General features: G+C 46.8%; 1 protein-coding gene across 1 annotated transcript in view; it reads left to right on the top strand.

Annotated features, from left to right (window-relative positions):
* The window catches only part of LOC124040340 (slit homolog 1 protein-like), a 221,963-nt gene extending 195,116 nt beyond the window's left edge, over positions 1-26,847 (top strand). Inside the window, exons 20-36 of the mRNA XM_046357454.1 lie at positions 2,204-2,370; positions 2,850-2,982; positions 3,764-3,832; positions 4,502-4,573; positions 5,881-5,952; positions 12,276-12,347; positions 15,746-15,909; positions 18,055-18,179; positions 18,681-18,918; positions 19,041-19,134; positions 19,235-19,372; positions 19,863-20,091; positions 20,279-20,409; positions 20,588-20,742; positions 23,712-24,000; positions 24,543-24,754; positions 25,883-26,847. Coding sequence (XP_046213410.1) covers positions 2,204-2,370; positions 2,850-2,982; positions 3,764-3,832; positions 4,502-4,573; positions 5,881-5,952; positions 12,276-12,347; positions 15,746-15,909; positions 18,055-18,179; positions 18,681-18,918; positions 19,041-19,134; positions 19,235-19,372; positions 19,863-20,091; positions 20,279-20,409; positions 20,588-20,742; positions 23,712-24,000; positions 24,543-24,754; positions 25,883-26,121 — 2,599 coding nt within the window. The 3' untranslated portion in view covers positions 26,122-26,847. The remainder of the gene's footprint in view (positions 1-2,203; positions 2,371-2,849; positions 2,983-3,763; positions 3,833-4,501; positions 4,574-5,880; positions 5,953-12,275; positions 12,348-15,745; positions 15,910-18,054; positions 18,180-18,680; positions 18,919-19,040; positions 19,135-19,234; positions 19,373-19,862; positions 20,092-20,278; positions 20,410-20,587; positions 20,743-23,711; positions 24,001-24,542; positions 24,755-25,882) is intronic.
* The last annotated feature ends 586 nt before the right edge of the window (positions 26,848-27,433 follow it).

Below are 27,433 nucleotides of genomic sequence, written 5' to 3'. Positions count from 1 at the left end.
TATTTACAAGGTACATAAGATCATGGACATGCGTTCTCGGGACGGGGTCACCAATACTTAGTGGATTGGGAGGGTTACGGTCCTGAGGAGAGGAGTTGGGTTCCGTCTCGGGACGTGCTGGACCGTTCACTCATTGATGATTTCCTCCGTTGCCGCCAGGATTCCTCCTCGAGTGCGCCAGGAGGCGCTCGGTGAGTGGGGGGTACTGTCATGTTTTGTCATTGATTATCATGCCTTGTCCCTGTTCTTCTCCTTCTATTCGTTTCCCTCTGCTGGTCTTATTAGGTTCTTTCCCTCTTTCTATCCCTCTCTCTCCCCCTCCCTCTCTCACTCTCCCGCTCTCTCTTCTCTCTATCGTTCCGTTCCTGCTCCCAGCTGTTCCTATTCCCCTAATCAATCATTTAGTCTTCCCACACCTGTTCCCGATCCTTTTCCCTGATTAGAGTCCCTATTTCTCTCCTTGTTATTCGTTTCTGCCCCGTCGGTTCCTTGTCTAGAATTCACCGTGCTGTGTTTGTGTATCGCCCTGTCGTGTCGTGTTTTCCTCAGATGCTGCGTGGTGAGCAGGTGTCTGAGTCTGTTTGGTTCAAGTGCCTTCCCGAGGCAACCTGCTGTTCACCTGCTGTTCAAGATCGAGTCTCCAGTTTGTCCTCGTCATTTCGAGTGAAAGTTGTGTTTTTTGATTGTATTTACTTTACTGGATTAAAGACTCTGTTTTCGCCAAGTCGCTTTTGGGTCCTCTTTCACCTGCATGACAGAAATAACTAATTTACCTGTATTCAGACCCTTTCTATGGGACTCGAAATTGAGCTCAGGTGCATCCTGTTTCCATTGATTATCCATGAGAAGTTTCTACAACTTGATTGGAGTCCACATGTGGTCAATTAAATTGATTGGACAAGAGGTCGTATTAATTGTCCGAAGAGTTCCGAGACAGGATTGTGTCGAGGCACAGATCTGGGCAAGGGTACCAAAAAATGTCTGCAGCATTGAAGATACCCAATAACACAGTGGCCTCCATCATTATTAAATGGAAGTTCCTCTGTGGGGATGGGAGAACCTTCCAGAAGGACAACCATCTCTGCAGCACTCCACCAAACAGGCCTTTATTATAGCGTGGCCAGACGGAAGCCACTCCTCGGTAAAAGGCACAAGCCACCTTGGAGTTTTCCAAAATGCACCTAAAGACTCTCAGACCATGAGAAACAATGTTATCTGGTCTGATGAAACAAAGATTCAACTCTTAGGCCTGAATGCCTAACATCATGACTGGAGGAAACCTGGCACCATCCCTACCGGGAAGCATGGGGATGGCAGTATCATGCTTTGGGGATGTTTTTCAGCGGCAGGGACCAGGAGACTGGTCAGGATCAAGGGAAAGATGTACAGAGAGATCCTTGATGAAAACCTGCTCCAGAGCACTCAGGACCTCAGACTGGGGCTAAGATTTACCTTCCAACAGGACAACGACCCTAAGCACACAGCCAAGACAATGCAGGAGTGGCTTCGGGACCAGTCTCTGAATGGCAAGGGGTCTGAATACTTTCTGAATGCACTGCATTTCCCCGTGTCTCTGCTAAAATCTGGGTAAAAGATTGAACGGAATGTGAGTCTTATTCAGTACGTTTAGTAATTCATTGTTTTTCTAAAGTCTACCAACCTTGCCAGCAGGCATGCCAGCTAAGATAGATAAACAAGCTAGCTACTCTAACTTGATTGATAGCGTGAAATGGCTTCTTGGTAGCTTGCTATGAGGTTGGGAGATTGGGAACCTCTCTGGGCTAGCTAAAGACAACTTCAGAAAATGGCTAGGTGGCTAGTACAGCAACAAATATATATTTTTAAATACAATATATTAATCTGAGGAGGCACGTGCCCCTGTGTCCCGTATGGACATGGCGTCTCTACGTGGCCGGTAGCCTATGTCTGCCTCGCCACTCACTGAATGGAATTCGCAACACAACAAGCTCCTGTAAAAAAATAGATTGCAAATGTATCCGACCCGCAGTGTAATTGTTCTGAACTGTGAGCTGAACCACGGGTTGAAATAATGGTTTCATTCTACACAACAGCTCATTTTTCACTCGATGCAGGGCTCTAACACACCCACACCCACACGCACGCGCACACACGCACGCGCACACAGACACACACACACACTTAATTGGTGTAATTGTTAAGTCTAAGTCTCCCTTTCCACCAGTAACCTCCTGGCTAACTCCTTCAACTGTGACTGTCGTCTGGCCTGGCTTGGTGATTGGCTGAGAAGCAGAAAGATCGTCACGGGCAATCCTCGATGCCAGCACCCCGCCTTCCTCAAAGAGATCCCACTACAGGACGTGGCCCTGCCTGACTTCCGCTGTGAAGAGGGTGAGTTTGGGTCGAAACACACACACACACTGTCTAGCACACACAGTTCTGCCTCACACTCTCTAGCACACACAGTTCTGCCTCACACTCTCTAGCACACTCTCTAGTTACGGGTTTCACTCATACGTATGTTCTCTCATACAATGAGGGCCAACAATAGATCACTAACATACCTCCCACACAATGAGGGTCATCTCTATGTAATCTCTCATTTAATATGTCATCTCTATCTAATCTTTCATTTAAAATGTAATCTCTATCTAATCTCTCATTTAATATGTCCTCTCTATCTAATCTCTCATTTAATGTCATCTCTATCTAATCTCTCATTGAATATGTTCTCTCTATCTAACCTCTCTGTTCTCTCTATTTAACCTCTCTGTTCTCTCTATCTAACCTCTCTTTTCCTCGTTTCCGCTATTCAATCTCTCTTGCTAGATGAATAATCAAACCTGCCTTCTCCCTCTGTCTCTGTCCAGGAGTGGAGGAGATGAGCTGTGTGCCCAGGCCTCAGTGTCCCAGTGAGTGTACATGTCTGGAGACTGTGGTACGCTGCAGTAACAATCACCTCCGTGCGCTGCCCAAAGGCATCCCCAGAAACGTCACTGAATTGTGAGTTCCTCCTCAGTACATCAAATATTTCAATCATAAGAATGTTTTATGATACAATCAGGTGGAATTTTATGGACATGAGCAGATCTACTCCCAGAGGCCTCCAGGCCTAATACTGATGTCACTCCAACTACGATGGCCAAGAACTGTGTGTGTGTGTGTGTGTGTGTGTGTGTGTGTGTGTGTGTGTGTGTGTGTGTGTGTGTGTGTGTGTGTGTGTGTGTGTGTGTGTGTGTGTGTGTGTGTGTGTGTGTGTGTGTGTGTGTGTGTGTGTGTGTGTGTGTGTGTGTGTGTGTGTTAGAGAGAGATCCACAGCAGCAAGAGAACATTTTAATGAGCAGGTTTTGTTGGGATGGGTCTGGAGATAGATAGAGTGTTGGGGGAGGTAGGGGAGGGAAGGGGGAGATAGAAAGAGAGGGGTGTGTGGGGGGAGGGGAGGGAAACGGGAGCTAGATAGGGAGGGGAGGGAGGGATGGGGGAGTGAGATAGATAGATAGATAGATAGATAGATAGATAGATAGATAGATAGATAGATAGATAGATAGATAGATAGATAGATAGATAGATAGATAGATAGATAGATAGATAGATAGATAGATAGATAGAGAGAGAGAGAGAGAGAGAGAGAGAGGGTGGGGGGGGGCAGTGTTACTATCTGAGAGGGAGTTGTAGGGTTCGTGGTCTGGCCTTTCCCTCTCTGTGGCTTTAGAAAGACCCAGGATCTGAATGCTGCCATTTCACACAAGTATTAAACTCTGAATATCTGTCTGTCTCTCCACAGATATCTAGATGGGAACCAGTTTGGCATGGTGCCAAAAGAGCTTTCTACCTTTAAATACCTCCAGTTAGTGTGAGTGTGTCGACCTGGCCAACCTTGATGTTTACCTGGTGTTATTTGGCAGTGTGTACCGTGTCCAATCAAAAAGCATCTTTTGACCGTTGGGTAAAATAATATGTTACATGTTACTCTAAAAAAACAGTGGTCCACCCCTTGTGTTTCCATCGTAATCACTTCAAAAGTTTTTACCCTTGTAGGATGGCCTGAATTAGGGGGACTAATTCAATGGAGGCCAGAGAAAGAAAGAGGTAGAAACTCTGGGTAATATAATTGCGTCAGTTAGGCTGGATACTGTAGGAGAACTGTGGCTAACTGGCAGGTAACTGACAGGTAACTGACAGGTAACTGACAGGTAACTGACAGGTAACTGACAGGTAACTGACAGGTAACTGACAGGTACACTGTTGAACTTGTTTCTTCTCCAATCCGGAGGACATTAAACAAGCTTTTTATTTTCCATTCAGCTCTCAACAGAGCTCGGTGCTTACTATCCGATGTTACAAAATCCAACTTGTTAGATATAATGTTAATGATATGATAGAGAAAGACCCCACTGAACAGTTCATATCATGAACAATCATATTTGTTTTGGTGGAATTTATTTTATAACATAAGGAATGACACTTCATGGGTGGATGCCCTACAGTGTGTGATTTAACAGTGTGTTCTGTGTCCTTTTAGAGACCTTAGTAACAACAAGATCAACTCTCTCACCATCTCTTCATTCTCCAACATGAGTCAGCTCACGACACTGTAAGCACTGATCCGTTTACCTGTCCACCTGTCCACCTGTCTACCTGTCTACCTGTCTACCTGTTTACCTGTCCTCCTGTCCACCTGTCCACCTGGCCACCTGTCCACCTGTCTACCTGGCCACCTGTCTACCTGTCTACCTGTCTACCTGTCTACCTGTCCACCTGTCCACCTGTCCACCTGTCTATCTGTCTACCTGTCTACCTGTCCTCCTGTCCACCTGCCCACCTGGCCACCTGGCCACCTGTCTACCTGTCCACCTGTCTACATGTCTACCTGTCCTCCTGTCCACCTGTCCACCTGTCCACCTGTCCACCTGTCCACCTGTCTACCTGGCCACCTGTCCACCTGTCCACCTGTCCACCTGTCCACCTGGCCACCTGGGCACCTGTCCACCTGTCTACCTGTCTACCTGTCCACCTGTCCACCTGTCCACCTGTCTACCTGTCCACCAGTCTACCTGTCTTCCTGTCCACCTGTCTACCTGTCCACCTGTCCACTATGAGCGCATTGAACACAACAAAACAACTCTGTAGTTTTCTAGGATGTGTTATAACAGAAGGGATATGTGTTAAGGTGTACTGCCTGTTTCTTACTCATTCTAGGATCCTGAGTTATAACAGGAGGGATATATTTTAAGGTGTACTGCCTGTTTCTTACTCATTCTAGGATCCTGAGTTATAACAGGAGGGATATGTGTTAAGGTGTACTGCCTGTTTGTTACTCATTCTAGGATCCTGAGTTATAACAGGAGGGATATATGTTAAGGTGTACTGCCTGTTTCTTACTCATTCTAGGATCCTGAGTTATAACAGGAGGGATATATGTTAAGGTGTACTGCCTGTTTCTTACTCATTCTAGGATCCTGAGTTATAACAGAAGGGATATGTGTTAAGGTGTACTGCCTGTTTCTTACTCATTCTAGGATCCTGAGTTATAACAGGAGGGATATATGTTAAGGTGTACTGCCTGTTTCTTACTCATTCTAGGATCCTGAGTTATAACAGGAGGGATATATGTTAAGGTGTACTGCCTGTTTCTTACTCATTCTAGGATCCTGAGTTATAACAGAAGGGATATATGTTAAGGTGTACTGCCTGTTTCTTATAATTCTAGGATCCTGAGTTATAACAGAAGGGATATATGTTAAGGTGTACTGCCTGTTTCTTACTCATTCTAGGATCCTGAGTTATAACAGAAGGGATATATGTTAAGGTGTACTGCCTGTTTGTTACTCATTCTAGGATCCTGAGTTATAACAGAAGGGATATATGTTAAGGTGTACTGCCTGTTTCTTATCATTCTAGGATCCTGAGTTATAACTCTCTGCGCTGCATTCCCAGTCTGGCCTTTGGTGGACTGCGCTCCCTTCGACTACTGTGAGTACATTCTCCTATCCTATCTGTGTGTGTGTGTGTGTGTGTGTGTGTGTGTGTGTGTGTGTGTGTGTGTGTGTGTGTGTGTGTGTGTGTGTGTGTGTGTGTGTGTGTGTGTGTGTGTGTGTGTGTGTGTGTGTGTGTGTGTGTGTGTGTGTGTGTGTGTGTGTGTGTGAAGTCTCAAGCCAAGGTTACTTCTCAGGAAGCTAACACAGGTCTTCAAGTCTCAAGCCAAGGTTACTTATCAAGGAGCTAATGCAGTCTCCAAGCCAAGGTTACTTATCAGGGAGCTAATGCAGTCTCCAAGCCAAGGTTACTTATCAAGGAGCTAATGCAGTCTCCAAGCCAAGGTTACTTATCAGGGAACTAATGCAGTCTCCAAGCCAAGGTTACTTATCAGGGAGCTAATGCAGTCTCCAAGCCAAGGTTACTTATCAGGGAGCTAATGCAGTCTCCAAGCCAAGGTTACTTATCAGGGAGCTAATGCAGTCTCCAAGCCAAGGTTACTTATCAGGGAGCTAATGCAGTCTCCAAGCCAAGGTTACTTATCAGGGAGCCAATGCAGTCTCCAAGCCAAGGTTACTTATCAGGGAGCTAATGCAGTCTCCAAGCCAAGGTTACTTATCAGGGAGCTAATGCAGTCTCCAAGCCAAGGTTACTTATCAGGGAGCTAATGCAGTCTCCAAGCCAAGGTTACTTATCAGGAAGTTAACTCAGTCATCAAGCCTCAAGCCAGGATACTTATAATGCGAGTGCGGTTCAGCAACAGACTTGTCAGACTTCCATGTGTTTTACCAGGCAGTCTTTCACTCACATGCCATATAAGTCTGCTTCATTTGTAATTATGTTAGTATGCCGAAGCCCACTCACACAGACATGAACACACACAGACCCCCTCTGTCTAGGACCCTGCTGTCTCAGATGAACAGGAGTCAGAAAGGAAACAGAAAACTGTCTTTACTGCTGGTCTGATCACTCAAATCCCTGCTATATAATGTCCCCTGTAACCTCGTTCTTTGTTTTTTAACGGGAGGAGGGATCGAGGGGTGTAGACAGAAAGTGTCTCAGGCAAGACGTTTAATATTTCTAACTGTTAGACTCTAAAAGGGTTTCAGAGTTCAAAGTTGTTTTTTGTCTCCCCTTCACAGAAAGCACACTGAGGTGCAAAAAGTTTCAACACACACACACACACACACACACACACACACACACACACACACACACACACACACACACACACACACACACACACACACACACACACACACACACACACACACACACACACACACACACACACACACACACACACACACCCCTTCGACATTACAGTCTAGCAAAAAATGGAAGAATCATTAACGGAATCATCAAACAGACTAGGGGTCTGTCATGTATGTGGTGTCTGTGTGTGTGTCTGTGTCTGTGTGTGTGTGTGTCTGTGTGTGTGTGTCTGTTTGCGTGTCCATGTATGATGATTATTGTGGTTTTGTTTGAGGTAAGCCTCCTGCTGGGTATTAGGTGTGTGTGTGTGAGTGTGTGCGTAAAGGGAGTGTGTCGAGACAGCACCAGGGTTTGGCCAAAAACGTGGGGGGTGAGAAAGTTTAAAAAACAAGAAAGAAAAAGAAAGAAAGGATGAGGAGAGTTACTGTGGCCTGGTCAACAAAGGGTTTAGAAATAGAGTGAGAGAGTCAAAGGGGAGATAGAGAAAGGAGAGGGCTGTGAGAGCAGTGTGTTACTAACCATAACATTTCTCTAACAGAGACTCCCTGGCTCCTCCCTTCTTCTAGCTCTCTCTCTGAGTCATTGCTACTGGCCAACTGCCCACTGTAAAATCTTCTCCTGCCTGAGCCCTGACCCCCTGCCTTGGTAAGTGGTGTCCAGTCAGCAGGGCCTGTAGCGTATGAAGGTTAGAATGGATACATTAAGGGGTGTCCAGTCAGCAGGGGCTGTAGCGTATGAAGGTTAGAATGGATACTGTCAGGACCTGGTTATGAACCCGGGTCTCCGGAGTGAGAAACAGTCACTAAACCAACTGAGCCACGAATAGTCAGCAGAACCCAGAAGATGAGGCAGACACAGCAGTACTTGAGACGGTGTATTTAATGAAGTAAAAAGTGAAGTTCTTCAGGAAAACATGTAACTCCACAACCTCAAAAGGAATTCCACAAGAACAAAGGCAATCCTCCAAGACAAAAAGGCAAATCCACAAGGTGGAAGGCACAGCACAAAAAGCCTCAAAAGATATTCAAAAACAAACAAACAAGAACAAAAAACAGAACTCCACAAGAGAGTCCACCGGGATCAACAATAGCTCACAGAGTACTAGGGCTGGGTGCTAACATACAAACACAGAGCAAAGAACTGAGTAAAACAAAGGGTTTAAATACAATCAGGGGAAACGAGGCACAGGTGCAAATAATAATGGGGATCAAGGGAAAACAAAAGGTCAAAAGGCACAATGGGGGCATCTAGTGACCAAAAACCGGAACAACCCTGGCCAAATCCTGACAGAATCCCCCCCTAGGAACGGCTCCTGACGTTCCTACCAGCTCTCTCAGGGTGGAGGGCCCTGAACTGACGAATGAGGTCAGGGTCCAGTATGTCTTTGGCAGGAACTCAGGAGCGCTCCTTGGGACCGTAGCCTTCCCAGTCCACCAGATACTGCCAGGACCGCTGCACCCGGCGGGAATCCAGTATCCGATGGACGGTATAAGCCGGCTGGCCTCCAATGACACGAGGCGGAGGGGGAGGTCTGTCTGCCGGGACAAGGGGAGAAAAAACAACAGGTTTTAATAAGGAAATGTGAAACGTGGGATTAATCTTAAGGGATCTGTGTAAGTGTAGGCAATAAGAAACTGGGTTAACTCTCCTGGCAACCTTAAAGGGACCGATGTATTTTTGGGACAGCTTGCACCCGTAGTGGTAAGTCTCTTGTGGAGAGCCAGACTCTCTGGCCGGGGCGCAGGGTAGGCCCGGGACGGCGACGTCTGTTGGCTTGTTGTTGGTACCTCTGTGAGGAAAGCATAAGATTAAGCAGAGCCCCCCTGCCCATACTCAAAGAGCCCCCTCTCACCCCCCACAACAGACGGTCTTCCTCCACATAAGCCGACAGCGTCTGACGAACTTCAAGGCTGAAGGCATTCTGACTTCTGCCTCCTGGTCCGGGAACAATGGAGGGGCATAGCCAAACTGACACTCAACAGGGACATACCAGTGGAGGAGGAGCGCAAGGTGTTGTGCGCGTATTCGGCCCAAACAATGAAGGACGACCATGTGGACGGGTTGTTACGAGTCATACATCGGAGGGTGGTTTCCAGCTCTTGATTCATCCTCTCTGTTTGGCCGTTGACTCCGGATGGTACCCTGAAGATAGACTGGCAGAAGCCCCCATGAGTTGGCAGAAGGCCTTCCAAAACCTAGAGGCGAACTGGGGACCTCTGTCAGAAACCATATCTTGAGGAATGCCGAAGACTCGAACACATGATTAATTACCAACTCAGCCGTTTCCTTGGCAGAAGGTAACTTAGTCAGAGGGACGAACCTGGCCGCCTTTGAAAACCTGTCGATTATGACTAGGATAGACCCCTTTAGTAGTATTGCCATGGGATGGAGGAAGGCCAGTAATGAAGTCCAACGAGATATGGGACCAGGGTCTGTGGGGAACAGGTAAAGGGTGAAGGAGTCCTTGCGGGCGGAGGTGAGAAGATTTGCCCTGGCAGCACACGGGGCAGGCATTGACGAAAGTGGCAACGTCTTCTCTTATGGTAGGCCACCAGAACTTACGCTGGATGAACTCCAAGGTGCGACCTACGCCCGGGTGACAGGTGAGGCGAGAGGAGTGCCCCCACAGAAGGACCTGAGTCCTCACTGCCTTGGGGACAAACAACCGATTGGCAGGACCTCCTTTCGGGTCCGGTTCAATAGCTTGAGCTCGTCTCACTGTGTATCCTCAACTTGCCACGAGATCGGAGCCACGATCTTAGCAGCAGGAAGGACAGGCATGTCCGTGTCATCTCGAATGGCAGGAGCATAGAGCAGGAGCATAGAGCATAGACAGGATACATTAAGGAGTGTTCAGTCAGCAGGGGCTGTAGCATATGAAGGTTAGAATGGATACATTAAGTGGTGTCCAGTCAGCAGGGGCTGTAGCGTATGAAGGTTAGAATGGATACATTAAGGGGTGTTCAGTCAGCAGGGGCTGTAGCGTATGAAGGTTAGAATGGATACATTAAGGGGTGTCCAGTCAGCAGGGGCTGTAGCGTATGAAGGTTAGAATGGATACATTAAGGGGTGTCCAGTCAGCAGGGGCTGTAGCATATGAAGGTTAGAATGGATACATTAAGGGGTGTTCAGTCAGCAGGGGCTGTAGCGTATGAAGGTTAGAATGGATACAGAGCAAGCTAGGGGATAGTGAACAGGAAGCATAGTATTAGTTTGGCCAGTAGCCAAGCAGGACCAGGGGTCCAATGGGTTTAGAAGTAAGTATCTGGTGTTCATCCGAAGACACAGAGACAGTTGGTAATGGAAAGACAGATTAGGAAAGACAGATTATGTTTCTGCCATTAAATCCTTTTCTTTACTGCCATCAAGCCCTGTGTGTGTGTGTGTGTGTGTGTGTGTGTGTGTGTGTGTGTGTGTGTGTGTGTGTGTGTGTGTGTGTGTGTGTGTGTGTGTGTGTGTGTGTGTGTGTGTGTGTGTGTGTGTGTGTGTGTGTGTGTGTGTGTGTGTGTGTGTGTGTGTGTGTGTGTGCCAGCATGCGCATGTGTGTGCATCGGTAAGCCCAGCGGCTCATCACCCAATCACCTCGATGAAAGACGAGGAAGGAAGCAGCTCTGCACTCTGACATACCCCCCCCCATCACACCCACACAACAGACAGCAGAACTCAAACTCCCCCTTCCCACACTCAAAGACCCCCCTCTCACACCCCCACAACAGACAGCAGAGCTCAAACTCCCCCTTCCCATACTCAAAGAGCCCCAATCACACCCCCACAACAGACAGCAGAGCTCAAACTCCCCCTTCCCATACTCAAAGAGCCCCCTCTCACACCCCCACAACAGACAGCAGAGCTCAAACTCCCCCTTCCCATACTCAAAGAGCCCCCATCACACACCCACAACAGACAGCAGAGCTCAAACTCCCCCTTCCCATACTCAAAGAGCCCCCATCACACCCCCACAACAGACAGCAGAGCTCAAACTCCCCCTTCCCATACTCAAAGAGCCCCCATCACACCCCCACAACAGACAGCAGAGCTCAAACTCCCCTGCCCATACTCAAAGAGCCCCCTCTCACACCCCCACAACAGACAGCAGAGCTCAAACTCCCCCTTCCCACACTCAAAGACCCCCTTTCACACCCCCACAACAGACAGCAGAGCTCAAACTCCCCCTTCCCATACTCAAAGAGCCCCCTCTCACACCTCCACAACAGACAGCAGAGCTCAAACTCCCCCTTCCCACACTCAAAGACCCCCTCTCACACCCCCACAACAGACAGCAGAGCTCAATCTCCCCCTTCCCATACTCAAAGAGCCCCCTCTCACACCTCCACAACAGACAGTAGAGCTCAAACTCCCCCTTCCCATACTCAAAGAGGTCCTGTTATGGTCTAATGGTTATCCCATCACACCCCCACAACAGACAGCAGAGCTCAAACTCCCCCTTCCCATACTCAAAGAGCCCCCATCACACCCCCACAACAGACAGCAGAGCTCAAACTCCCCCTTCCCATACTCAAAGAGCCCCTCTCACACCCCCACAACAGACAGCAGAGCTCAAACTCCCCCTTCCCATACTCAAAGACCCTCCTCCTCTATACTCTATACCCCTTTAGCTCACAGAGCCCTACCACCCTGTCTGGGAATCACAGCCTAGGTACTCTGCTCAGTTCAGTAACTTAACACCAGCCACTCTGGATTCCACTGCAGCCCTGTGCCTGTCTCTTCCATCCAGCCCTGAGCCCGAGATAACAGACATAGAGCCAACCTTTCCCCTGCCCAGACCTGCTGCAGAGAGACAGACAGACAGTAAAACTGCAGCAGTCACTAGAGACAACTGTAGCAAGCTGATTCAGAGGGGAGCTCTCTCCATGCCCTCCTCTTCCCCTGTAGACCTCAGGGCCACTACGTGCAACATAAGGACCTGGCATTGTCTGACTACAGAAACATATGAACAGATCTAGTGGATATGCTTCAGTGAGATCGAAACAATCGACTTTATAAAAAAAAATTCCCAACATTTAGGACGTTGGAACAGAATGATGGGAGCAGATCTAGTTGAGGTATTTCTGTGTTCACCTCCCACTCTGTCTGTCATCTCAAAGGTCTCTCCATGGCAACGAGATCTCCGAGCTTCCTGATGGCATCTTCAGTGATGTGGCCTCTCTGTCTCACCTGTGAGTACACACACGCACACTCGCACGCACGCACACGCACGCACGGACACACACAAACACACACACAGGAGCTTGCTCAATAAACACAAACAGACACACATGGGTACATTAATACCAATCCACACATGAATACACCTTTCACACACGCAAAGAAGTGAACACAAGCAACTATTCCTCAGACACATAAACATCTTGTTTGTTGTCCTTCCTTTACTGTACCACGCACTTTCTGAAGTCTAGCCTCACACACAGAGGTGGTCTGGTCTGCTAGTGTGTGTGCCAGGGGGAGGGTGGCTAACAGTAGCCCCATCTGTAGAGCTGTTTGGTGGGCTTCACAACCACCGAACTCCCCTAGTCAGTCACAGAGCTGTGGTTAATGTTACACACAGACCCCTCCACTGTCTCATCTCCACACACCATGTAGGTTTACTAACATTCCTTGCGGTCTGTGGTCTGTGAAGGGAGTGTTTGGAAATATATATATGTGTGTGTGTGTGTGTGTGTGTGTGTGTGTGTGTGTGTGTGTGTGTGTGTGTGTGTGTGTGTGTGTGTGTGTGTGTGTGTGTGTGTGTGTGTGTGTGTGTGTGTGTGTGTGTGTGTGTGTGTGTGTGAGACTCTGGGAGGTTGAAGTAAGGCTTTACTCCCAGTGGGGTCCAGGTGGTCTGTCATGTCAAAGCCATTGTCTGTAAATCAATAGGCCTATCCATCTCAGGAGAACAGAGGGCAAGGGAGGGAGAGAGAGGGATGGAGAATGAGAGAGAGTTGTGAGAGAAGAGGAAATGGGAGAAGAGTGCAGTGAAGAGAAGAAGGAGAGAGCAATGTGAGGGTTATATAAGGGAGGATAAGAAGAAGAAAGCAGGGAATATAGAGGAAGGAGCAGAGAGGAGAGATATTACAGGGAGGTAAAGAACATTAATATAAAATATGATACTGGGGGATGAGGTAGAGAGTAAAATATGGTACTATGGGATGAGGTAGAGAGTAAAATATGGTACTATGGGATGAGGTAGAGAGTAAAATATGGTACTGGGGGATGAGGTAAAGAGTAAAATATGGTACTGGGGATGAGGTAGAGAGTAAAATATGGTACTGGGGGATGAGGTAGAGTAAAATATGGTACTGGGGAATGAGGTAGAGAGTAAAATATGGTACTGGGGGATGAGGTAGAGAGTAAAATATGGTACTGGGGATGAGGTAGAGAGTAAAATATGGTACTGGGGGATGAGGTAGAGAGTAAAATATGGTACTGGGGGATGAGGTACAGAGAAAGATCTAGAGAAGTTGGGGGGGATGAGATAGAGAAAGCTCTAGAGAAGTCAGTGGGGGATGAGATAGAGAAAAATCTAGAGAAGTCAGTGGGGGATGAGATAAAGAGAAATCTCTAGACAAGTCAGTGGGGGATGAGATAAAGAGAAATCTCTAGAGAAGTCAGTGGGGGATGAGATAAAGAGAAAGCTCTAGAGAAGTCAGTGGGGGATGAGATAAAGAGAAAGCTCTAAAGAAGTCAGGGGGATGAGATAAAGAGAAAGCTCTAGAGAAGTCAGTGGGGGATGAGATAAAGAGAAAGCTCTAGAGAAATCAGTGGGGGATGAGATAAAGAGAAAGCTCTAGACAAGTCAGTGGGGGATGAGATAAAGAGAAAGCTCTAGACAAGTCAGTGGGGGATGAGATAAAGAGAAAGCTCTAGAGAAGTCAGTGGGGGATGAGATAAAGATAAAGCTCTAGAGAAGTCAGTGGGGGATGAGATAAAGAGAAAGCTCTAGAGAAGTCAGTGGGGGATGAGATAAAGAGAAAGCTCTAGAGAAGTCAGTGGGGATGAGATAAAGAGAAAGCTCTAGAGAAGTTGGGGGGGGTTGCTTCTCTTTGGAAATCATTGATTCACAGTCAAGTGGCTTTCATGTTGGACTGACCTAAAACATGAGCCTGTTACTCTGAGTAATGGCACAGTTTTGTGTGTTTGTGTGTGACTGATTGTGCATAACTGTGCCTACATCGATTCATGCAGGAACAATGTAAAATGATGATTGAGGGCAGCGTTTTCAAACCCCCAGTTGGTCAAAAAAGTTATCCAACAGTCATATTATTAGAGATATTTTTCATCAAATAAACTTTTCAAGGAGGTAAAGCTTGCTGGTCCTTTTTTAGAAAGAAAAGACTAGGGGAAATATTCTGTCCAGCATCCCATTGACAGCACGGATAGCCAAAATATGTAACTGACCCAACCTTAACACTAACCTTAACCAAACCACTAACCTTAACAATAACCCTTCCCTTAACCTAATGTTAAATATTAGTTCCCTTTCTGGAAGTACTGAACTGTAACAGTTGAGTGAAGCTCTGTGTTATCTGAAGGACGAGAGAGACACCTGCTGGTCAAATAGAGAAATACATCTAGTGAACGTCAGCCCTCATGAGTCTCTGAAAATGCATCCTTCTTTTTGCCTTGATTAATTGATTGATTGATGATTCCTCAAGGTGATTGGTGCCAATCCTCTGACTGACCTTAACCTGTCCCCAGTGGTGTAAAGTACTTAAGTAAAAATACTTTAAAGTACTACTGAAGTAGTTTTTGGGGGATATCTGTGCATTAATATTCACTTTTACTCCACTACATTCCTTATCAAGAGAACATCCCTGGTAATCACTACTGCCTCTGATCTGGTGGACTCACTAAACACATTTCATTGGTAAATTATGTCTGAGTGTTGGAGTGTGCCCCTGGCTATTCGTAAAAAATATATATTTTTGTAAATTATTTATACTTTTACTTCAGCTTATTTCTCTGTAATGTTGTGCACAAATTTGATTACATCCCTGTTAGTGAGCATTTTATCCTTTGTCACGATAATCCATCCACCTGACAGGTGTGGCATATCAAGAATCTGATTAAACAGTATGACCATTACACAGGTGCACCTTGTGCTGGGGACAATTAAAGGCCACTCTATAATGTGCAGTTTTGTCACACTACACAATACTACAGATGTCTCAAGCATTGAGGGAGCGTGCAAGTGGCATGCTGACTGCAGGAATGTCGACCGGAGCTGTTGCCAGATCATTTAATATGAATTTCTCTACCATTAGCTGTGAAATACATAGATTAGGTCCTATTGAATATATTTCAATTGACTGATTTCCTAATATGAATTGTAACTCAGCAAAATCTTTGAAATGGCTGCATGTTGTGTTTATATTTTTGTTCAGTATAAAACCAGATACTTTTGTACTTTACTCAAGTAGTATGTTACTCAGGCGACTTTCACTTTTACTTGATTCCTTTTCTATTAAGGTATCTTTACTTTTACTCATGTATGACAATATACTTTTTTTTAATAACAAACGACAGTTTTCCACAATTGCCTGTCCCTGACCCTTAACCTCTGACCCTTCACCCTCAGGGCTATTGGTGCCAACCCCCTGTACTGTGACTGCCGTCTGCTCTGGCTGTCTGACTGGGTGAAGACGGGCTACAAGGAGCCAGGCATCGCCCGCTGTGCCGGACCGACGGGCATGGAGGGCAAGCTGCTGCTCACTACCCCTGCCAAGAAGTTTGAGTGCCACGGTGAGATGGGTACATTCACACCCCTGAGTCAATACTTTGATTACAGCTTTGAGTCAACTTGGGTATGCCTGTATCAGCTTTCTGCATCTGGTTTTGGGGACCTGGGGTGAACAGCAATCTTTCCACATATTTTCAATGGGATTCCAGTCTGGGCCACTCAAAGACTTTCACATTCTTGCTCTGAAGCCCTACCAGCGTTGCTTTGGTTGTATACTTGGGAGTCATTGTCCTGTTAGAGAGCAAATCTTTATCCCAACCTACAATCTATTGCACTCTGAAGCAGGTTCTCATCAAGGATTTGCCTGTATTTGGCTCCATTCATTGTTACCTCTATCCTTGCCAGTCTCCCAGTCCTTGCCACTGAAAAGCATCCCGATAGCATGATGCTGCCACCATCATGCTTCAGGGTAGGGATGGTGTTGGATGGGTGTTGAACTGTGCCTGGTTTTTTTTTTCAATTTCCCTATGATGGAGACCACTGTGCTCTTGGAAACTTTCAACACTAGAGCATGTTTTATACCCATCCCCAGATATATGCTTTCAACACTAGAGCATGTTTTATACCCATCCCCAGATATATGCTTTCAACACTAGAGCATGTTTTATACCCATCCCCAGATATATGCTTTCAACACTAGAGCATGTTTTATACCCATCCCCAGATATATGCTTTCAACACTAGAGCATGTTTTATACCCATCCCCAGATATATGCTTTCAACACTAGAGCATGTTTTATACCCATCCCCAGATATATGCTTTCAACACTAGAGCATGTTTTATACCCATCCTCAGATATATGCTTTCAACACTAGAGCATGTTTTATACCCATCCCCAGATATATGCCTCACCACAATTCTATATCAGAGTGTCATAGCAAAGGGGTGTGAATAGTTGTGTAAATTCGATTTTTCTGTATTTCATTTTCAATACATTTGCACAAATTTCTTAAAACATGTTTTCACTTGTCATTATGTGGTATTGTGTGTAGATGTGTGAGAATTTAAAAATATGTAATCCATGTTGAATTCAGGCTGTAAGACAACAACATGTGGAATAAGTAAAGGGGTATGAATAATTTTCTGAAGGCACTGTATATGTAAAGTGTGGTGTACCGCAGGGCAGCTCTCTCGGCCCTCTATTCTTTTCTATTTTTACCAATGACCTGCCACTGGCATTAAACAGAGCCTGTGTGTCTATGTTTGCTGATGATTCAAAACTATACGTGTCAGCAACCACAGCTAGTGAAAATAGCACTGCAACCCTAAACAGAGAGTTGCAGTCAGATTTAGAATGGGTGGCTAGTAATAAAATGAACATAGTCCTGAACATCTCAGAAACTAAGATTTGTATTTGGTACAAATCATTCCCTAAATTCTAGACTTCAGCTCAATCTGATAATGAATAATATGTCTGTTGGGCAAGTTGAGGAGACTAAATAATTTGATTGTAAACTGTCACGGTCAAAACATATTTATTCAATGGTTGTGAAACTAAGATGGGAAGAGATCTGGTCGTGATAAAGAGATGCTCTGCTTTCATGACACCACACTCTACAAATCAAGTCGTGCAGGCTGTAGTTTTATCTTATCTTGATTGTTGCCCAGTCAGATAGTCAGGTGCTGCTAGGAAGGACATAGAAGAACCTCAGCTGGCCCAGAACAGAGTGGCACGTCTTGCTCGTCACTGTAATCAGAGGGCTAACATCAATACTATGCAGGCCAGTCTCTCTTGGCTAAACGTAAAATCCCCATATCCAGAACAAATTCAAGAAAGCATACAGTATTATATAGAGAATCATGATTGCATGGAACTCCCTTCCATCTCATATTGTTCAAATGAACCTCAACCCTGGTTTTAAAAACCAGATAAAGCAACACAGCACGGCACAACGCCTCTCCCCTATTTGATCTAGATATAGATGCCATTTTACACTGATATAGTTCTGTCCGTGAGCTGTTGTTGTCTATTAACGTTCTGTATTAAGTCATGTTTCATGTTTTGAGTCGACCCCAGGAAGAGTAACTGCTGCTATCGCAACAGCCAATGGGGATCCTAATAAAATACCAAATACCAATAGTTGAAAACCAAATGAACAGGAAAGATAGGCATCATGTAAAATGATCAAATGTGTGTGTGTGTTAGGTGAGGTGGACAGCAGCGTCCTGGCCAAGTGTAACCCATGTCTGTCCAGCCCGTGTGTCAACCAAGGGATCTGTCACAGTGATCTGGCAGAGATCTACAGGTGTAGCTGTCCTCCTCAATTCAAGGTGAGATCTCACCATTTACCTGCAGTGTTCTTCTTGCCATGTCGTGCATGCTTTTGGTCCAGTCCAGCTCTAACACATACTTAGACTAAAATTAGATCTTGATTCAATCTGTATCGGTGAAGTGATTGAAATTTAAAGGCAATGTTCCTGCGTTCGCGCGGAGACTGCATTGACGGTGAACGCTGCATATGTTGGCTCAATCGTAAATTACCTTTAAATGTCAAGCGCACTATAGCTCTGAACTTCGGCGATATAGATTGAATTGAGTCTTTGTGGCTGTTGAGTTTGTGACAAGACCGCTCCACTTCTGACATTATGAAGCCTGTTGTTCAGCGGGCTTTTCTACCAGCCCAGCTTTAGCACACCTGATTCCACTAATGAAAATGCATTCATTTGAAATTCAGTCATGAGTTAATGAGTGTAATCAATTTGTTCAAGACACTGTAGCTCTCCAGGAACAGGGTCGATTGGTGACCACTGAACTTTTCTTTGTGTCTGCAGGGTAGAAACTGTGAGACGTCTTTGAACGCGTGTGTCAGTAACCCCTGTGTCAACGGGGGCACCTGCCAACTTGATGAGGAGGAAGAGGCAGCATACAGCTGTGCCTGTGCCCTTGGCTTTGACGGTCCTACCTGCCTGACCAACATAGATGACTGTGAAGATAATGACTGTGGGAACGGAGCTGTCTGTATAGATGGAGTCAACCACTATACCTGCCTCTGTCCACTGTACTACACAGGTAACACACATTACACTATAGACCAGCCTTCTCTCTATCGCTGTTGGGTTGACCTATTCGGTTGCAATTCTTCATCCATCAATGTAATCTCTCCCTCTCCCCCTCTCTCCCTCCCTCTCCAGGGGAGATGTGTGAGGAGATGGAGGATGTGTGTGCTCCAGGGGTCAGTCCGTGTCAACACCAATCTACCTGTCTCATCACCTCTACTGGGCCCCAGTGAGTACACCATATCAACGTGTGGGAGACTTAAAGATTTGCGTTGTCACCCAGACCTAATGCCCTGGCTCAAGCTCACACACGTTTGTGTGTGTTGCAGATGTGTGTGTTCTCCGGGCTACGTGGGTGATGACTGCAGTGTGGACTACGATGACTGTGAGGAGAATCGCTGTCCGAACAGAGCTCAGTGTGTCGACCAACTCAATGCATACTCCTGCTCCTGCCCTGATGGCTATAGGTGAAGCACACGCACACACACACAAACCTTCGAACTCACACACAAACCTTAGAACTCACACACAAACCTTAGAACTCACACACAAACCTTAGAACTCACACATAAGCCTTAGAACTCACACACAAGCCTTAGAACTCACACACAAGCCTTAGAACTCACACACAAACCATAGAACTCACACACAAACCATAGAACTCACACACAAACCATAGAACTCACACACAAACCATAGAACTCACACACAACTTAGAACAATATCAAGCCATCTGTGCGAAGATTTCTTCTACTTCGGAATCTATCATTTTGACTTACTCACCCATCTCTCTCTCTCTCTCTCTCTCTCTCTCTCTCTCTCTCTCTCTCTCTCTCTCTCTCTCTCCTCTCTCTCTCTCCTCTCTCTCTCCTCTCCTCTCCTCTCCTCTCCTCTCCTCTCCTCTCCTCTCTCTCTCTCTCCTCTCTTCAAAACATCCCCTCCCTCATCCTGCCGTAGTGGTCAGTTGTGTGAGGTGCCCCCCTCCCCGCGGTCTCTGTGTGACCTGGCAGACTGCCAGAACGGTGCCCTGTGTGTGGAGCGGGCAGGCCGGGCACTGTGCCAGTGTCTCCCTGGGTTCGGAGGGCCTCGCTGTGAGAAGCTGGTCAGCGTTAACTTTGTAGACAGAGACTCCTACCTGCTGCTCTCTGACCTCAAGAACTGGCCCCAGGCTAACATCACACTGCAGGTATCTAACATCTCACTACAGGTACTGTAACACACACACACAAAGCTTATACACTGCAGGTACTGAACGATCAATTCAACAGGCATGTGTTTGAGATCATGTACAGTAACTTGGACATTTGGATTGTGACAGTGCTGTCAAAGGGACATGTACATACCTTTTATTCTATTGTGATGTGTGTCCCCAGGTGTCGACAGCGGAGGAGAACGGTATCTTGCTGTATAATGGAGACAATGATCACATCGCTGTAGAGATGTATCAAGGTCACGTTAAGGTCAGCTACGATCCTGGCAGCCAGCCTGGACATGCTATCTACAGGTAAACACGCAAACACACACACACATGCACACATAATCACACAGACTGCACACACACACACACACACACACAGACAAACAAACACACACACAAGCACAACAGCAACATTGTCTGTCTCTTTCTTCCATTCTCTCCTGGTTATTTCTTTCTCCATCCCTCCCTCTCTCTCTGTCTGCAGTACTGAGACAATCAACGATGGTCAGTTCCACACGGTAGAGCTGGTGACCTTTGACCAGATGGTGAACCTGACCATCGACGGGGGTCTCCCCACCACCATGGACAGCCTGGGGGGGGTCCGTCCCCTTAACGCGGAGGCTCCGCTATACGTGGGGGGTAGGGGCCCTCTCCAGAACACACCCACTTCCTCCTCCTCTGCTGCAGGCACTACAACTACTACACTACTGTCAATGTCACCCCTCACTGCAACCCAGCCCATCCCAAAACCCCAACTACCTCAAGCGAGCCATATCCTGACCCAATCCTGCAACCTACCCAACTCCAAACCTCAATTCACCCAGTCCATCCCACATAACCACTGTTGGTTAGAGAACGTCCAGCATACACACATCACACACAGCGCACACACACATTTATGAACACACATAAAAGAAAACACACTGATAAAGCTACATACTCCTGCCTACAATATAAACCCTATACACACGTATACAAACACTCAGCAACACTGGTGTCTAATATAGTGCACAACATTAAACCCTTGGCCCTATGAGCGTCACCTCTCAAGGCCCACAGTGTTCAGAATACATACAGTATTCCTACCATATAATACATACTGTATAGTCTTCTATTTCTGTGATTCCTACTATTTCCAGTTTTCATTCATCCCTATTCAACACATTGCTATAGATCTATGTCCTACCAGACACAGTCTTCACTCTGGATATGTGATGTGGTATATTGGCATAGGTTATGATTTCCTTGTTTATTTTTAAAACTTTTTAAACGTTTTTTTATTTATTTAACTCGGCAAGTCAGATAAGAACAGATTCTTAATTACAATAACGGCCTAGGAACAGTGGGTTAACTGGCCTAGGAACAGTGGGTTAACTGGCCTAGGAACAGTGGGTTAACTGGCCTAGGAACAGTGGGTTAACTGGCCTAGGAACAGTGGGTTAACTGGCCTAGGAACAGTGGGTTAACTGGTCTAGGAACAGTGGGTTAACTGGTCTAGGAACAGTGGGTTAACTGGTCTAGGAACAGTGGGTTAACTGGTCTAGGAACAGTGGGTTAACTGGTCTAGGAACAGTGGGTTAACTGGTCTAGGAACAGTGGGTTAAATGGCCTAGGAACAGTGGGTTAACTGGTCTAGGAACAGTGGGTTAACTGGTCTAGGAACAGTGGGTTAACTGGTCTAGGAACAGTGGGTTAACTGGTCTAGGAACAGTGGGTTAACTGGTCTAGGAACAGTGGGTTAACTGGTCTAGGAACAGTGGGTTAACTGGCCTAGGAACAGTGGGTTAACTGGTCTAGGAACAGTGGGTTAACTGGCCTAGGAACAGTGGGTTAACTGGTCTAGGAACAGTGGGTTAACTGGTCTAGGAACAGTGGGTTAACTGGTCTAGGAACAGTGGGTTAACTGGTCTAGGAACAGTGGGTTAACTGGTCTAGGAACAGTGGGTTAACTGGCCTAGGAACAGTGGGTTAACTGGCCTAGGAACAGTGGGTTAACTGGTCTAGGAACAGTGGGTTAACTGGTCTAGGAACAGTGGGTTAACTGGTCTAGGAACAGTGGGTTAACTTGTCTAGGAACAGTGGGTTAACTGGTCTAGGAACAGTGGGTTAACTGGTCTAGGAATAGTGGGTTAACTGGTCTAGGAACAGTGGGTTAACTGGTCTAGGAACAGTGGGTTAACTGCCTCATTCAGAGGCAGAAAGACAGAGTTTTACCTTGCCAGCTCGGGGATTCCATCTAGCAACCTTTCAGTTACTGGCCCAATGCTCTAAACACTAGGCTACCTGCCACCCCAAACGTGTAAGTAATGCTCTGTAACCCGACTAGACATTCTTGATATTAAAGCGTTGAGAGTTGAAATTGAACTGATCTGATATCAGAAATGGCTGTGTCCAGAGTTTGTGATATTATGTTTTGGTGCTGTACTGTGGTGTACTGTGGTGTACTGTACTGTGGTGTACTGTACTGTGGTGTACTGTACTGTGGTGTACTGTACTGTGGTGTACTGTGGTGTACTGTACTGTATGGTGGTGTACTGTACTGTGGTGTCCTGTACTGTGGTGTCCTGTACTGTGGTGTACTGTACTGTGGTGTACTGTACTGTACTGTACTGTGGTGTACTGTACTGTACTGTGGTGTACTGTACTGTGGCGTACTGTGGTGTACTGTACTGTGGTGTACTGTACTGTGGTGTACTGTACTGTACTGTGGTGTACTGTACTGTACTGTGGCGTACTGTACTGTACTGTACTGTGGCGTACTGTACTGTGGCTGTACTGTACTGTGGTGTACTGTACTGTGGTGTACTGTACTGTACTGTGGTGTACTTTACTGCGGTGTACTGTACTGTGGTGTACTGTACTGTGGTGTACTGTACTGTACTGTACTGTGGTGTACTGTACTGTGGCGTACTGTGGTGTACTGTACTGTGGTGTACTGTACTGTGGTGTACTGTACTATACAGTGGTGTACTGTACTATACAGTGGTGTACTGTACTGTGGTGTACTGTACTGTGGTGTACTGTAATGTACTGTGGTGTACTGTACTGTACTGTGGTGTACTGTGGTGTACTGTACTGTGGTGTACTGGACTGTGGTGTACTGTACTGTGGTGTAATGCACTGTTATGTATATTTGTGACTGTTGGCCACTGTATGAAAGAGTATGCTACACATCACCCAATACCCCGTCTCCTTTTCACTGTCCTCTGTTTCAAAGATGCTGTTTCGGGAATTCAATTAGTGTCAAATCAACTGTTGAATTAAAAACATAGTCAAATGTTATTTATTTAATTGAATTCTTTGATCAAACTTTCATTCAAAATATTGTGAAATGGACCTGGTTCTATACTTTCCCTCCCTACTGGCTCAGTAGCATATTTATTCATTCTGAACCAACATGTCCTATAAATCAGATGTTGATGATAGTGAAAGTTTTGGATGATTCGGCTCTTAGTTGTCCTAACTTCGCAGTATATTCACTTGCACATGGCTCTTCCTGTTCCTTCATTACCTCCATATCAGTCCTGTGTTAGCTGTTTGTCTGCTCCCCCCTCCCATACAACTCTAACCCTTCTTCCTCCTCTATCTCCTTCTCCTCCGTCTCTCAGGTATGCCCGTGGACGTCCACTCGGCAGCCTTCCGGCTCTGGCAGATCCAGAACGGCTCCAGTTTCCACGGCTGCATCCAGAACCTGTATATCAACAACGAGCTGCAGGACTTCACTAAGACCCAGATGAAGCCGGGTGTGGTGCCAGGCTGTGAGCCCTGTAGGAAGATCTACTGCCTGCATGGTATCTGCCAGCCGGACGGGCCACAGGGACCAGTCTGCCACTGCCAGCCAGGCTGGAGCGGACCACACTGTGACCAGCCTGCCGACAACCCATGCCAGGGCAGCAAGTAGGAACAGACCACTGGGGTTATGATGATAATGCATTACATTTCACTTGGTTTTCACCAAGTGTCAAACTGAAATTCATATGAACAGTTTGAGACAAATCATTACATACAGCACCAGTCAAAAGTTTGGACACATCTACTCATTCAAGGGTTTTTCCTTATTTTTACTATGTTCTACATTGTAGAATAATAGTGAAGACATCAAAACTATGAAATAACACATATGGAATCATGTAGTAACCAAAAAAATAGTTAAACAAATCAAAATATATTTTGGTAGCCATCCTTTGCCTTGATGAGAGCTTTGCACTCTTGGCATTCTCTGTGAGCCAGGCCTAATCACCCAACATCAGTGCCCGACCTCACTAATGCTCTTGTGGCTGAATGGAAGCAAGTCCCTGCAACAATGTTCCAACATCTAGTGGAAAGTCTTCCCAGAAGAGTGGAGGCTGTTATAACAGCAAAGGGAGGACCAACTCCATATTAATGCCCATGATTTTGTAATATTGATTGATTGATTAATTTATATTCCCTCTACCTAGGTGTGTGCATGGGAAGTGTATTCCCCTGGACCTGCAGTCCTACCGCTGTGAGTGTGTGGAGGGTTACCGTGGTGCCCTGTGTAACCAGCAGGGGGAGCTGTTTAACCCCTGCCGCAGCCACAACTGTAAACATGGACACTGTCAGACGTCTGATTCAGGAGACGCCTACTGTCACTGTGAGGCTGGATACAGCGGAGAGCTCTGTGACGCAGGTAGGAGACACACACACACACACATCCACTTATTACTACTGTGGATACAGCGGAGAGCTCTGTGACGCAGGTAGGAGACACACACACATTCCACAGTAGTAATAAGTGTAACACAGAGAACTCTGTGATGCAGATGGGAGGGAGAGTGAGAGTTTATCTCTCTCATTATGGACTGTCTGTCATCCTAGTTTACTTAACTTGTCTCTGCTGTCTTTGATAAAAACGGACCAAGAGCTAATCCAGCCCAAACCAACTAAAGGTTCCCAAGAAGGCTGAGTGATTTTGTGTCAGAAACATTTAAAATGTTGTGCTAATTAAACTTTCTTGAAATGTATCTTAATGTGGGCTCCTCCTACAGTCTGTGACTATATATTTCCTCCCCTACAGAGTCTGTGACTATATATTTCCTCCCCTACAGTCTGTGACTATATATTTCCTCCCCTACAGAGTCAGTGTCTCTATCTTTCCTCCCCTACAGAGTTAGTGTCTCTCTTTCCTCCCCTACAGAGTCAGTGTCTCTGTCTTTCCTCCCCTACAGAGTCAGTGTCTCTGTCTTTCCTCCCCTACAGAGTCAGTGTCTCTATCTTTCCTCCCCTACAGAGTCAGTGTCTCTGTCTTTCCTCCCCTACAGAGTCAGTGTCTCTGTCTTTCCTCCCCTACAGAGTCAGTGTCTCTGTCTTTCCTCCCCTACAGAGTCAGTGTCTCTGTCTTTCCTCCCCTACAGAGTCAGTGTCTCTGTCTTTCCTCCCCTACAGAGTCAGTGTCTCTGTCTTTCCTCCCCTACAGAGTCAGTGTCTCTGTCTTTCCTCCCCCTACAGAGTCAGTGTCTCTGTCTTTCCTCCCCTACAGAGTCAGTGTCTCTGTCTTTCCTCCCCTACAGAGTCAGAGTCTCTGTCTTTCCTCCCCTACAGAGTCAGAGTCTCTGTCTTTCCTCCCCTACAGAGTCAGAGTCTCTGTCTTTCCTCCCCTACAGAGTCAGTGTCTCTGTCTTTCCTCCCCTACAGAGTCAGTGTCTCTGTCTTTCCTCCCCTACAGAGTCAGTGTCTCTGTCTTTCCTCCCCTACAGAGTCAGTGTCTCTGTCTTTCCTCCCCTACAGAGTCAGAGTCTCTGTCTTTCCTCCCCTACAGAGTCAGAGTGTCGAGGGGAGCCTGTGAGGGACTTCTACCAGGTGCAGCGTGGATACACCATCTGCCAGACCACACGCATGGTCTCCTGGGTAGAGTGCTCCGGCGCCTGCGACGCGGGTGCCTGCTGCGCCAGCCAGCGAATGAAACGTCGGAAATACACCTTTGAGTGCAGCGACGGAAGATCATTCAGCGAGGAAGTGGAGAAGACCATCAAGTGTGGCTGCGTGGGCTGTATGTAGCACGCTTCACACAAACCTGCTATTGCCACCGCAGCCGAACGCACCACAGAGAGAGAGAGAAGAAGAAGAAATAAGAGAAATAGTATAAAGAAATGTATATAAAAACCGCTATGTATTATGGACAACAATGTTTATAAAATAGGACATGACCTCCTCTTTCTTTGGGTGTGTGACGTACAGAAACAGAGGAAACACAACAACCAAACCATTGTATCTGCAACATTGTTTCGAAAGGGTTCTAAAGATGTGAAAGGTGTTGCATTCAGAGCAAGGACTCAACCAAGCCCTCATACACACATGGTCTCAACCTCTGGCCTCTTGGACATCATCCATTAGGTCCCAGATAGCCTCAGCACCATCTCTCATCTTTTCTTCCTGATGGCAGTGTGTGTAATGTAGCATCTGGCCTGGTCAGGATGGCAGGAGGGAAGAGGTACAGAGATATTGAAAGAGAGGGAGGAGACTGGGGTTGGGCTGGAGTTGAGTTTGGTTAGGCAAGGGCTGGAGTTGGGCTGGAGCTGAGCAGAAGCTGGGCTGGAGTTGGGCTGGAGCTGAGCAGAAACTGGGCTGGAGTTGGGCTGGAGTTGGGCTGGAGCTGAGCAGAAGCTGGGCTGGAGTTGGGCTGGAGCTGAGCAGAAGCTGGGCTGGAGTTGGGCTGGAGTTGGGCTGGAGCTGAGCAGAAGCTGGGCTGGAGTTGGGCTGGAGCTGAGCAGAAGCTGGGCTGGAGTTGGGCTGGAGCTGAGTGGGCTGGGTTGGGCTGGAGCTGAGCAGAAGCTGGGCTGGAGCAGAAGCTGGGCTGGAGTTGGGCTGGAGCTGAGCAGAAGCTGGGCTGGAGCTGGAGCAGAGAAGCTGGGCTGGAGCTGAGCAGAAGCTGGGCTGGAGCTGGGGCTGAGCAGAAGCTGGGAGTTGGGCTGGAGCTTGGGCTGGAGCTGGAGCTGAGCAGAAGCTGGGCTGGAGTTGGGCTGGAGCTGAGCAGAAGCTGGGCTGGAGTTGGGCTGGAGCTGAGCAGAAGCTGGGCAGGGCTGGTATAAGCTTGCCTGGGCTGAGTTGAGCCAAATAAAGTCAGGCTTAGCTGGGCTGGGCCGAATTGCAGTTGAGCTGTGCTGGGCTGAGCAGAGCTAGGGCTAGGTCGGACTATAGCTGGTCTAGTCCGAAGCTTATTTGACTCCTGGAGTCTTTAGAACAAGATATGTCCATTATTTTCCTTATTTATAACACTACTGCACTGAAAATCAGTGCCCTTCACAGTGCACATACATACACATACACCCACCCACACAGTAGAGAAAGGCCTTGTCTGAGCAGAAAGAAA

This window comes from Oncorhynchus gorbuscha, linkage group LG07 (genome assembly GCF_021184085.1).
Source record: "Oncorhynchus gorbuscha isolate QuinsamMale2020 ecotype Even-year linkage group LG07, OgorEven_v1.0, whole genome shotgun sequence".
In the NCBI taxonomy this organism is placed as follows: Eukaryota; Metazoa; Chordata; class Actinopteri; order Salmoniformes; family Salmonidae; genus Oncorhynchus; species Oncorhynchus gorbuscha.
This window is presented reverse-complemented; position numbering and strand designations above follow the sequence as displayed.